The 14838-nt window shown below is 29.9% G+C and overlaps 1 protein-coding gene across 2 annotated transcripts in view; it reads right to left on the bottom strand.

Moving 5' to 3' along the window:
- Nucleotides 1-849: 849 nt before the first annotated feature.
- GRIK2 (glutamate ionotropic receptor kainate type subunit 2) overlaps nucleotides 850-14838 on the bottom strand; it is a 1201378-nt gene continuing 1187389 nt past the window's right edge. Inside the window, exon 17 of one of the 2 annotated variants that reach the window (XM_054490294.2) lies at nucleotides 850-2587. In XM_054490294.2, the coding sequence (XP_054346269.1) occupies nucleotides 2423-2587 (165 nt within the window). In that variant the 3' untranslated portion in view covers nucleotides 850-2422. The remainder of the gene's footprint in view (nucleotides 2588-14838) is intronic. The other variant, XM_063666452.1, reaches the window with a different exon arrangement.

Genomic DNA, 14838 nt, shown 5'->3' with positions numbered 1-14838 from the left:
CAAATTAGAATCTGATTTATAAAAAGCTTAATATTATCCAAAATCTGAACATTTTTATGAGGTATGTTATCTGAGGATATTTGCCACCAAACAAACCAATGCTGAGATTTTTAGCAGTGCTTTGTGCAACTGTCTAAAATTATATTTTGAGATAATTATGATTGACATATGAATTTTAACTTAAAATGACCATGAGACTAGAAATTTAGAAAGCACTTGGATATTTAATCTGATTTACATGTCAGGCACTTTGATTATGCAACTTTTGTGAGTTAAAAAAATACTTCACAGACCTTCTTCTTCATTTTTTTCTTTCTGTCAGTGGTTCTGATTATAATTGTTTTGCTTAGCAAAGTATATGTTACAATTTATCATTTTAAAAAGTTCCTATTGGTATGTGAACATCTATGCCACATCATCACTAAGTGGAATATTAGACCTATCTCTTTCTCTGTTTTTTGGTGAATTACATTAAATTATCAATGTGCAAGGAATTGTTAAATAGCATATGAGTTGAACTTTAAATATTAGTGATAACTGTACAGTCTTATACAACTAACTTACAAAGTCAATATCCACTCATAGAAAAGGTAATATCATGTCTGTCACCTCTAGAACTACCGTTTGTCTTATTTTAACTGCTCTGAACTTAAGATTACTTTTTATATCCCAGTCCAGCTTTTCCAGATCTGAGTAGGTCCTCCCCCAAGCATTCTTCTTCTTTTCTTCAGGTAGTTGGGAAGTGGCCATCCTCGATGATCTAGAAATATTTAGGATATGTGTTTCTCTTAAGGTAAAGAGTGTATGGTGCATTCATTACACATACAAGAGAAAAATGAAAGACAAAGCTGAAAGTAAAATGAACATAATTTTAATGATTTTTTTTTTAATTTTGTGCATTGGATTCAAACAGCAAACTGTGTGCACTCAACTGTTATCACAATGTTGTCAAGAGGTCTGTGTCTTTTACCATTTTACACACAATTGTTCATTACAGTATGTTGTCAGCCTCGTGGAAACCAGGGGTGTGGCATGGTAAGCAGTGGTGGTAGTGCACCTAGCTTTTATATTATCTAACTTGAAAATATTTCTCTTCTATGATTCCTTTTTTCTTGATAAAAATAGTTTTCACCAAACGTTGGTGGTGCACACGCACTACCATTCATGCTTGACATCACACCCCTGACAGGAACACATGTTCTTGTTTTGTTGATAAAAAGTATTACAAAAATTTCCATACAAAAACTATTTTCATAGAAATCTTGCATTTCCACAAATAAACCTGAACATTTTTTGAAAAAAAATTGTTCAAGAATTTTGTTCATTTAACATTGTGACTGTATTGATAAACGCAGTCCACTTCCAAGTTCTCTCACAGATTTTTCTATAGATGACCAGTCCCCTTTCTCGTATCACTGAGATCTGCCCATGCTCCATCAAGTTCATTTACAGCAGGAACAAGGGTTTGGATTGCTATGTCTGAAGGTTAGAATGAAAGCTTTAGTCTTCCACACAGCCAATACTCAGCCCTTTTTTACAACTTGAAGAAAGATTGCAAAACATTATCCTTTTAATTCAGAATCACGGAACCAACTGTTTTTATTATTATTATTATTATTATTATTATTTGGGATATGGGGGTTAGAGAGAAGGTGTTGGGGGAATAGGAAGGGATCTGGTAGAGTTGCATGTTAAATCTTCTGCCTTAGGGAACTTAAGAAAACATTATTGCCTTGATAATTGGCATTTCTATCTCAATCAATCAGTGACACAGACTGTCAAAAAAAAAATAAGAAAAAGAAAGAAAAGAAAAAAAGGAAAATAAGTGAACATCTGCTTTATATTCCAACTGCCATGGGATTCAAATTTGTTTTGCATTACATTTTTTCACATCCTATAAACACATACTGTGTATTCAGACAATAATTATACTGAGTAGTTGGGGGCTAGTGACATCATCACCTCTATGATCTGGGTGTTCAGAAGACTGTACTGTTTCCTGTAACACTACAGTTTTTGCTGATTCCAAATATTTATATTCTTAGTGACACTTTTATTGGTTGTCCTGTTGGGCATTGATATTCCATCTCCTGGCAACAGTTGAGCTTCAAAAGGAACCTGTAATTTCTCACTGGACTGCATTTGAAACCAGCCACAAAATGCGCATGTAACATTCACTCAGAAGAAGGGAGGAACCCACGATTAACAGTGTAACCCCGTGTAACTTGGTTGATCCATGATGCTTGTAAATCAAGTCTGATCATTGCAACTGCTTAGATCACAGAGTCTCTAGTTCATAGACACAGCGGCATGAGGTAACTCATTTTATTTTGCACAGGTTGCATATTTCCACAGGAAACATTCTCGCTAAATTGTTTGGAAAAAGACGACAGTTTGTGCTTGGGTGTTTGGCCTCCCAGCTTTATGCCATGGTTTCTTTACCTGGCAACCTTCTGTCGTTAAATGTGTGCATGTTGATAACTTCTTCTGTTTTCACAATAACTGGGGCCTGTGGCTTATGTTTTAACCGACGCTGGCACTTCAGGGACATCCTCAATTCTTCTACCATGGCACTACAGAAGGACCTCTACAGAAGAACACAGAAAAATTAAATATTACAAAATACATAAACTGTAACTGTCCAAGATCAATATTAAAATCATTCTCAACAGACTTGTCCCATAACATCCTTGAAGGTTTGAAAATTTTCATTGTAAAAGTTATAACAAATTGTCACACTTTAAACACTCAACCCATGATAATTAAAATGTTCTATAAAAGTGGGCTAGTTTAAAGAAAATCTCCACCTGATACTGAAATGAACAACCAGCTAGTAATGTATATATCACACATATATTAAATAAAATTTTCTTGTGACATTATATAAAAATGATTAGCACGACATAGAAGTCTACTTTAAAATTTAAATACAATGACAATTCTATACCAGAAACCCATTCTTGATACAAAAAAATAGACAATCGTACTACTTTTCAGATCACAACATGAGATATGCAAATGTTGTTTGAACATTGATTCTTCATTGTACATCTCAAAACAAAAATAGCACTCACACAGACATAAAATATGGAAAACAATTTCTGGCATTTCGTTATGTCTTTTTTTGTGATTATGCCTATAGAAACATCGACAGTGATTACAAACAAATATGACTTAATCATGAAATGACAAATTATAGCATGTTAGACATCTACAAACAAATATTAACTTTTTTGTCATCATTAGCTTGATAACTGAGAGCTGATAATTTATCGAATGAGAAAAAATATGACCCTATGTTGTTTTTGTCTTAGTTCCCATCTCATTGGAAATAGATTTGCTAGAACCCCTGTTTATCTGGGGCTTATTGTTACAGCTCCTCAAAATTTATATTGTAGAGTCATATATATGAAACAAAATTTTGTTAGTCTCTCTCCCCAACTGATTGAGATACATGTGAAGACTTATTTGTGCGTTAGCTGCTTTATTGATTATGAACTTAGACTATTTCTAAGACAACATGATGAAAATATTTAAGACCATTTGTGTGTCATTTTCTGATACATATTTACAGTTAGGCAGGAAGAAAAATTTCAAGAGCTCTGTTCCACAGCATGGCCACTATAGTTAATAATAATATATTATTGAAAAGTGCTAAAAGAGTGAATAAATGTTCTCATTACAAAAATAATAAATATGTGAGGTAATGCATTTGCTAATTAGACATATCTAACCATTCCACAATGTATATATACATCAAAACACATTATATATGATACATACATACAGTTTTATATGTTAACTTAAAAATACATTTAAAAAATTGTTTGCATAACAGTTTGTGCCAGTCTAAACATACTTTGAATTAATTAGATATCTGTGTGTCAGAGAAAACTGATTCGGAGAGAGGTTGGATAACTTTCTACAGTTCACACCTAAGATTCCAGCAACATATCCTGATATATCCAGTTTTATGATTTTGACACTGCTCTATTACCTTGCTGTCAATCTCTGGCTATATCCTAATTTTCCTTTGATGGGCTCCTTAAAGAGTTTCCTTAATGGTCTTCCTAATTCTACGTCTACGCTACTCTTCTGTAAAGGCTCACAATTACCAGGATAATCTATTTTTAAAATATCAATTATTAATAGCATTTTCTCCTTTAGGAAACAAGTCAAACTCAAATCTATTATTTTTTTCCATCATGACTTCTCTGATCTAGCCCTCTCCCCCTTCCCCACTGATTCCATCTCTCTCTCTCTTTCTCCTCACACTCCCTTTATTGGTGGGACTTCCATTAATATTTTTCCTTTGTTTCTCCTTGTTCTGGTACCCTGCTGAGTTCTTTCATCTTTCACATCATCCCAACTTTATCCCCTACCTCAGGACATGGCTCAAGTTTTAACTTAATTAGGAAGCCCTTTCCACTTGACCAGACACATTCTTTTGTTTTCACAACTTGATTTTGTTTTATCCTCTCAGTATTTTCCACTCATTCTCCTGTTTTTCTGTCTGGCCTGCCAGTGCTCCATGTATCGCTCTCCCTGAATTGGGTAGAGCAGAGATCAAGTTCTCATGGCACTGCTTGTACACATATAAGCTCTTTAAATGTTGATTGAATTAACAACTATAGATACACAGGACTCTAATATTTTAATTCTTATTTGACAATGTTTCTAATTCAATTGCTTAAAAAATTTTCAGGTTTAGAAGCCTAGTGAAAATATATTGCATACAATTAATTTTGCCTCATAAAATTAGGCAAAACTTTAGCATTTGTTTAATAACGTTAAATTAATAAAAATATTAATATATTAGCACTTGTAATGGGTGATGATTAAATGTGACTTGTGAATTCCCCATTAACTACAGAGTCACTGCCATGCATTATGTCTTATGTATTAAATTATGCAGTTCTGCAATTCATGAATTATATTTCTATTAAAGGATTTATGTGGCACTTGACAGCCAGTATATGGAAACAGTGTTTCTTGTTGCTTAATACCTACTATTAGATGTACTTATTAAGAACATGATGATAATGATGATGAAGATGGTGATGATGACAACACTGTAGAAATGGAAACTGACTCCAAAATAGGGAGGAATACATAGTCTTGAGGTAACTTAGTCTTGGCTCTCTGTTGAAACATTTAACACAAGAATTAATTAGATGACATAACATGGTCAAAACTTGATCCCGTTGAAATTTAAAACTGTTATAGGACGTGTAACATTGAATTGTTTGAAATAAGTCTTCATTTAAAACCAATAAATTTCCCAGATCTTCAAAAATTTATGACACCTTCTTCTTGGCAATCTCAATTTTCAGATATTTTGGTTACATTACTTTTAAAACAGAATAGAGTATAAATGTTAATTAATAATTTGCCTATAGTAAGCGAGTAGACTAACTTTCTTAGGAAAAAATCTTACACATGTACATACAAGCTTAACTATGAAATGACTCAATATTATTTCTAGCAATTTAAGAGGTAAACTCTATATTTAGTACCCCATACTTACTTCAGACTACAAATAAGAACATTTAAAACCATTTTAAGCAATTTCATATAAAATTAAGTTTATATTGCTGAGTAATATATAATATAAATTGAAAAAAACCCATTCTAATCAATTACCAGAATAGTATTATCTTTTATAATTTGAAATTGTCTTAAATAAATTATATTTACAAATTTTACAACTATCTCAAAATTGTAAACACATAAATCACCACTGTCATCATAGTTTATTTAGCTTACAAAGCCATTAAAAAGTAAAAATTTAATCAAGCAATCTTTCATAAGTCAATCAATGGTCTTGATTACATAATGACAAAATACAAATTTTATTAATTTTCTCTTTGAATAAGGTGAATTTTGCCAGCTCTTTTGTTATTTATAAATGTAAGTTTATCTGAAAAATAGGTTTATTTAGGTTATTGATAAAGTTACTGTGAGACGATAGGTTTTCTCATTTATAGAATAATTCTAACCCATTATAAAACTTGATAATCTTTAGATTTGAGCAAGATTTTACAATTAACATGGCAAATTAAACAAATTCAATGATGTCATAAAGAACTGTTCATTTATGGTACTAGAGCAAATATACATTCTTTTCTTTTTCTTTAGAGGTTTACAAGGCAAATTCCATATCTTGATTTATATAAGTCTCTAAAACTGAAACTATACAGAGTTTTGTGAAATATAATTGTTTCCCTGTGCTGTGCATTGCCCAAAACTTACCATATCTAACCTTTAAATAAAATTCTAATGTATTATCATTAAATAGAGACAAATTGTCTTTTATACTTTATATAATGATTGAAATTTATTTTAAATCTTTTTATTGGACTATGAAATAAGTCTCAAAACCCAAGTGCACTAAGCAGTAATTTCCCTGGTTATACTAAAAAAAGAAGAAAGAAGAAAAGAAATAGAGAAAGAAAGAGAGAGAGGGAAAGAGATAAAGAAAGATGGAGAGAGAGAGAGAAAGAAAGAGAGAAAGAAGAAAGAAAGAGAAAGAAAAAGAAAGAAAGAAGGGAGAGAGAGAGGAAAGAAAGAAAGAAAAGAAAGAAAGAAGAGAAAGAGAGAAAGAAAGAAAGAGAAGGAAAGAAAGAAGAAAGGAAAGGAAAAGAAGGAGAAGGAGGAAAAGGAGAAGAGAAGGAGAAGGAGAGGGAGAAGGAGGAGAAAGAGAAGAGAAGGAGAGGAAGGAGGAGGAGAAGGAGGAGAGGAAAAGCTGGAGGGAAGAAGAAAGAGAAAGACAACTATCTTGCTTTTAAAATCACTCCTTAGAGGTGGAAACCCACGCACTGTGTCATTAAATAAGGTAAGTTCCTTAGGGTGAAAACAACAATAAAAATGTTTCTGCACATTAGTATAACAGACTACAAAAAGAAAAAAGAAAGGCACAAGGATACTAACCATTATTAAAAACCTCTTTTAGTAAGTTTCAAAAGATTACTAAACAGTGTCTGGATGGTATGGTGGCACTAACCAAATAGAAGATTCCTGAAAATGAAAATTTAAATCTTTGAGCTGTTAGCAGGTATAATTGCATTTAAATTAGTAAAACTCTTAATAAAATTCATTATATTTAATGAGTCAATTTATATTTACACATCTCCAATTCTTGAAACAATGTAGATCTGGAAATCTTGATAGTATGAACTTGGCCATATTTACATTGCTTTTTTTACAGAGCTTTTTTTTTTTTTTTTAAAGAGCTCTATTTTGTATTTTGAATGTAATAAGAAAATACATAAATAGTCCACAGGTAAATGTTTTCAAGAATATCATTGCTGATGTTACAGAATATTTATTCTTAAAAGCTTAACTTCCTAATTAAAAGATATATTTTTATAATAACATGATGTGACAGCATTTGGAGAAGCACAGATTTCTTTTTATATTAGAAGTGTAGTTGAAATCATGCTCCACATTGATAATTGACATATGTGTCTTCATTTTAAATTTAAAACCATTATGTTTAGCAATATATTTATTTTTGAAAAACACAGTATCTGAAGAAAAATAAACAGCATGATTTAACTTTTATGCTCATCACTCTCTTTTTGAATATATGTATTCATTGATCAAGAAATATCATAAAATATGTGACTTTCAAGCCTGCATTTAGTATTTATTTTTAAGGAGGAAATCCTATTTTGTATATCTGGCTGGCCTAATTTTGATAGTATAAAATAACTAAATGATATTTTAGTATTCATTCAGAATGATTCCTAACCATTTCTACATACAATTTCTACTTATCCTACTTGGAGCCTACCAAAATTTGAGCTACTCCTATCAATGGTCTCTATGAGATACCATTGTACCTCAATGGTCTAATATATTCTAGTACATATCAACCATACTTTTATTTTGTGTTTGTCATTTAAATTATTTGTTAACTAATTATGGAAATACTATATATTCTTAGACACTCTCCAGTTAATTTCTGACTCTGTAGGCCATTTGCCCAAGAATTGTAAGTCACATGTAGTGGAAACAAATCAAAACAGTCACTGTGATCAGTTGCAGAAAATTATTCCAACACATTAGATAATAATAATAACTAAAATGGAATAAAATATTTATAGAATATAAGATATAATATTTTACATAATATTGGTGTGTTAAATAACAAAAATAAATGTCATTTAATGTGACCCATTAAATTTTTTCTTGTGAATATAACTATTTTGATTGGCAGCCTTTTAAAAACATCAGACAGTTAATGCTATACATCAGAAGTATGAATTGACCTAAGGCTATATGAATATAACAGTGAAGCAATGAAAGATGGAAAATGACTGGCTAAATCACTCATGTTAAAAAATATATACAACCTTGTTCTTGATATTCGGTTTTAGAGCAGCTATCTTTTAAAAAAAATTTTATTATTTACATAAGCTATTCAGCAGTCAAAAGAAACTTTACGCGTAGCATCTTTAGTGATCCTACTGATCAATCACTGTAGTTTTACAGCTAGAAAAAGTTAAAACTTAAGAAGTCAAGTTATATATCTAACTAGTCTCAGAGCTAAGACAGGAACTCTATTATCTTAACTTCCATCTATGAAAGCTTTATCATATTAGCCTGCCTCATTAATGATGATTTCATTCTCAGCTGAGCTTTTTACCTGGACTCTATTCTTGCTAAATGTAAATTTTTTGAATACTAAATTATAAAGCAGACAGAAAAAAATTATGAGGGCAAAAGAAATACATATCTTTCTTGGTGAATTAAATTATAAATCATGTTATGCTTTAGCCTGGATTATTTCACAATGATAAACATAATCAAATATTAAAATATTCTCAGAAACCTTTACTCTAACAGAAACAGTTACCCAATATCTTCATATTGTATTTTGCAAATACAAAGGGATGGAGAAAAATTGAGGATCATTATACATTTTTAAATTTCCCCTACTTAAGCTAGTAAAAAATAAATAAATAAGGTCTGACAACACAACTTTAATCAATATAGCTGTGAAATGCATTTTAAGAAAAAATAATATTAATCATCACATTTTCGCTAGTAGTCATAATGATACTTTTTTTAAGAGTTACATCCAAATAACTAATGCTTAAGCTAGAAAACTTTCTTTTCATAAGTTGCAGCAGTTAAAATGTATCAGCTTTACAAATAATAATAATGATATTATTTTTAAAAGAGCTGCTTATTATAAGCCAGTTATGTGCAAAGAAGCTCTCTGTGTATATTAACTATCTTAATTAATTCCTAAAACACTGTTTTTATGGATTCATAACTTGTTTATTCATTGTTTCATTTATTTATTTATTTAAAAAGAAAAATAGAGAGGCTAAGTAATTTTATCTAAGGTTAAACAAAGTTATGTTTCCAAGTCTTTTTAATTCCAAAACTCCTCATGCTTACTATCTAGGAAGGTGAAATTATTAGGCTGCTTATGACCAAAGCCCATAATCTGTTTATCTAATTCAAACTCCTAATCCATATATTTCCTTAGTGAAAATTCAAGGAGGAAGAAGAATAGTTAAATATTCTGCCTCCATTCTGTACAACTTGATATGGTTGAAACACTGTTAGACTAGGCATCTTTGACTTTGGAAAACAACTCGACCCTTGAGACACTTATTATCCTCATCTGTACTATACAGATGATAATATTTACATGGCTCTTAGGGTAGTTTTGTATTCAAATGTGGTATTACACTTTAAAAATTAAAGTCATTTATAAGAATAAGGTGGTAAAATTATCTATTAAGCTATTATTTTAATTAAAAATAATTATTTATAGGGATACAAAGAGTATGCGTTATCATAAACAAATGACCTAAAAATCGTTTAGCTGATTTGGAAGTAGATCAGTAAGCAAAATGAAGATTGACACCTCATTTCAAAGTACAATATTTTATATTTGTATGTCAAGACATTTTAAAAATTCATCCAATTAGTCATCATATAGGTCATTCATGGAAATTGAAAGACACTCAGCTCTCAAAGAAACGCAGTGATTTTTAACTTCTGAAGAACAAGTTAAAAAATTAATACATAAGATCTGACAAGAATCAACACAACTTTAGTCAACATAGCTGTGAAATGCATTTTAAGAAAAAGTAATACTATATTATTAATTATGCTTTACAGCTATAATTTTTTACACTAAAAATTTACTTAGAACTTTTAACTTCTGTAAAGTTAAGTTCAGCTAAAATTTCTTACATCAAATGTAATTAATAAAAAGTATAGCTATCTTATAGTTTCTAAATCGGCATTACTGGGCAAAACATAAATATTGACATAAAATTTTTACTGATAATTTATAACACTGTTTGCATTCCTATACCTTACCCCAAAAGTATATTCTTCTGAAAAGCATTGCTCCTGTTAGAACTAATTATTTAAAATTTTAACAGCAGCTTATACGTAAGTATCTGTAAACAACCTGTCTTCATTCTTCTGTTTCCATGAAATACAGAATTAGTTGGCTTTGCTACATGTTTTCCTTATAAATAACCTTTAAAATAGGATCCCTAGTCTTGCATGTTTAAACTAAACCCTCTGATTTTCTTCTTATCATCCCCCAAATTGAAATGTTTTGTTCATTTGTGCTTCTACTACTCTGATTTGTAGCTGTATTCCAAATTGCTTATTCCTCTAAACACTGAAGAACATTCTATGTGCCCTCACAAAATGTTTTTGAACTATCAGTGCACCAGAAAAAATATCATTATTTAGAGATTATCTTAGGTAAAATTTGCCAGTGTTCTATAATAGAAACAGCTACATTGACCAAAGTAGACTATGTCCTAAAAAACAACAATACCACATAGATTTAAAAATACATTTTAACCATTTTAAAGACAACAAAAATGTGTGTTCAAGATGGGACACCTATTGTACAAATTCAGTGTCTGAGCAATAATTTATATATATATATTTTATTTCTGAGACATATTTACTTAATTTACACTTAATAAGAAAAGGAGTGCTTTTGGCTTCATCTTAAGATTTTTTTTTTATGTCAGGAAACTCAGTAATTTATATTCAGACAGTTCAATAAAAACAATTTGTATAAGCAAATACATTTTCAAATATATGGGAAAAATATTCTTTCTATATACAAAACACACAAAAAGAGATCAAACTATAGACGTTATGTTGCTGTTCTGGCTGAAAACCTAAAAAAAGAAAAATTATGTATGTCTGTTAAAAGCAGACATATTCAAATATTTAAGAAATGCAGAATTTTAAACATTAATAATCCATATGTTATAAAAAGTTTAATAGAAATTAAAATTATTATATCTTATAATTCTTGCTTACAAAGCCAACATATTATAAATATTATCAGAGAAAACAAAATTCAGTATATTAAGCAGCTTGTTATAGCCAGAAGTAAGTCTTAGAAGAGGGAAGCAAGATCTTTCAAGCAAATTCATACACCCAAAGTGTGATAATTGTCTCAGATACACAACAGTTTCTTGGATTGCTTTCTCAGTGAAACTTCAGTAGAAATATCTTTAAAATCAAAGAAGAGGTAAGGCAAAAAGAAAAATAATTATAAAATGCATGTGTTGATTAGTTACCTTTTCAGACACATTCAGACGAGAAAAGTTTTTGAGTATTTTAAGTTTGAATAAAAAGCAATGTGTCCTTGAGGCATTAATATTTACATCACAATTAAAGCAATTTTTCATAAAAATTATGATACACCATCTTGTGGTTATCTGAAAGGAATGCAATTTCCATTTTTAAAATGCTTTAAGGTCCACATATTTCAGCTTTATTTTCTGTTTTTATTTTTAACCTGCCCTCATTTAAAAATGTGAAGCCTTTGCATATTAATCTTAATTATCCAACAACTTATGAGAAAGCCTATCATTATCAAGAGCTATTTGTTTTCACTAGTATTTACAATATGTATTATAAAAGGCATTTTATTTTCACCCATAAATTAATATATGATATTACAATTTTATCATCATTAAAAGTAAGACAATATGGAAAGATATTCATTATTTATAAATTTTATTCACAAAGTTCACATTCAACTAAACTTCATATATATTATATCTGACATATCTGACAAACTATTTAGTCACCAATACATTCGTGCTTTCCTTCAATGGGCAAAACACAATTCATTGTAGATTTATTTATTAATAAATATTTATTGAGTAAATAATTGATCTCACAAGTGTTTACCTTATTTTTGAAATATAAGACATCTAGGTTAAAGACACAATTATGATAAGTAAAAGTAAACTGAACTTCTGTATGTTCTCAAATGTATGATAAAATCTAGGACTATCTTATGGCTAATTTTAATAAATTAAGTAATGTGTTAAACAGCCATATAGATCATACAGACCAACCTAAATTTTCTTAAGAAAAATGAAGAACTGAGCCCAAGAACCTAATTTATCAGAATAAATAAAATGAATCATTTCCATTAAATCTATAATTATTTAATTTACCATTTTGAATTACATAGAAAAATAATTTGTTTCCTTATGATACTTTTCTTAAAAAGTTACTGCAATCGACTTCATTCTTAATTTAAATGATAGGTAGATACGTAGGTAGGTAAATAGAGAAATAGATAGATAGGTAGATAGATACTATGCCACCAGGCACTAATGGAGGCCTTGGAGATAGATACAAACAAAAAATACTAGGTATTTGTGCTAACGGCAAGAAGAATTTAATATGTGAAAAGGCACCCATACACAGAAGCCAACAAATAAGAATACAATACTGTTAATGGGATAATGGAGATGTGCTTAGGGGTTCGCAGAGTGAAGATATCTAGACTTAATGCTGGAAATGGTTTGAAATGGGCAAAATACCTTCCCAGCTTTCTCAAAAGGAGATACATGTTTTTAGATTATGACAGTACCTGAAATAAACTAAGTAAAAAGATGAGATATATGAGTCACATTTTTTTTCATTGAAATAGGAAATGAAAACCTACTTCCACTTCTTAGAAACAAGCTGTGCTCTGTGCCCAAACTCATTATATCTTTTGATTAGGAAAAGCTTTCTGGACAAGTTAATGTCTCATTTTAAATGCCTAATATAAAATGTTTGTGAGAGTTTGCAAGGTAGAATAATAGACAAGATTTACTGCAGTCAAAAGAAAGAGTATAATCTTGAGAAATTGAGAGTTGAAATGTAGTGTGGCTGTAGTAAAGGTGCAAATTGGAGAGGAGCAAAAGATAAAGCTACAGCAGTGGACAGGGACAGGTGTGAAAGGGTCTCATCTGTTAACCTAAGCAATTTGGATTTCCTTGTGGCAGCTATGTAGAAACAGTGTGCAAAGCATTGTGGAGTGACTATAATGCTCATGTAATATCCACTCAGTTATTTCTTTCTAGTGCAATGTTAATGCTTCATTGTTTCTGTTTGAAAAGGTACATTAATTTTATTTTTCTAATTTTTAGAGGATCATATAGATCCATAGAATGTCAAGAGATCTGGGTAATATCCGAAAAATTCAGCTAAACGTGTTCATAATAACAATGAAGCACAATATATTACAAAATTAAATCCTCACATCATTTGTTTTTGTTTTAACCAAATACTTGTAAAACAAAGCTGCACTAAAGATACAGCCTAGATAAATCAAATGAATGGGACACATAGAGGTAAGCACAATAGAATACCACATATCATCAAGAGACTAATTCGTTTTACTTTAATACTGAGCTATAACTTAAAGAAAATTATTACATATGGATTATTTGAGGTTCCAAGTAGAAAACCCATATTTATTCTATGATTTTCATTCTTATATTACACATTAATGCCTTAAATATCACACTTATTGACAAATTAAACCTGAAATGATAATTAATGAGTTAATATTTCTTCTTTGGTTAGCTCTTTAGATTTAGTTTCAAAGTTCATTTTGACACTTTAAAAATGATTATAACATAAAAAGTGTACTTAGACACAAAAATGCAACCAATATTTGAGTTAGCCAAGCAAGCATAAATAACAACCTGAATGTTTTGTGAAAACAAATCATGATATTTTCTGAATTCTTCAAAAACTTTAATTGGTTATTTTAGTCATAGACAAAATGGGGTTATAATAATATACATTTATGATAACATTCCTCACTGTCAAGTACTATAATCAAGCAAAAATGTACAAATACTGTATCCAAAATTCTGATTCCAGGAAGGATAAATAATTATGACATAAGTTATTAGAGATAAAGGAGCATTTTTATTTTCAAAAATATTTCTAAAGGTACAAACACTTCAAAGAATATTAGAAAAAATATTTACCTGGTATTCCTGTATGGCATTATTTTCAAAATACCTCTTTTTTGCTCTTTGTATTTACCAATAAAAGTTCATAAACCTCTTAAATATTAAAGATTATATTATCTCATTCTGCCACAGTGGTTAAAGTTAAGTCTAAAATATTGTGAGTTTCATCAAAAACAAAAGAGATGTTTACATAGAAAAGATTAAATAATGTACTAGAAGACTTTAAACTGTTGGTTTCGTCATATCCAGAGCAATAAATTTGCATACAAAAAGTATCATGTAGCATCTGAAAAAGTTATTTTCCTAGTCTTCATCGTATTTATAGAAATGAGGAAATTATAGCACTAGAAATATAGAATCTGAATGAGGTGACAAACTTTTCAAGGATAATACAAAAAACATACAAATGACTGCATTCAAATGCAAAATATAGCAATAGCCTCAATATTTTTGAAGTTTATACATATTTTTAGAAGGACTCTGGTACAATAAAACAAAGAACTGATTAAGAATACTATTAAATGGCAAAAAGAAACTATACTATTTTCACACACTCATT

Source organism: Pongo pygmaeus, chromosome 5 (assembly GCF_028885625.2).
Source record: "Pongo pygmaeus isolate AG05252 chromosome 5, NHGRI_mPonPyg2-v2.0_pri, whole genome shotgun sequence".
Lineage (NCBI taxonomy): Eukaryota > Metazoa > Chordata > Mammalia > Primates > Hominidae > Pongo > Pongo pygmaeus.
The sequence above is the reverse complement of the archived record's forward strand: the minus strand, read 5'-3'. Positions and strand labels throughout refer to the sequence as shown.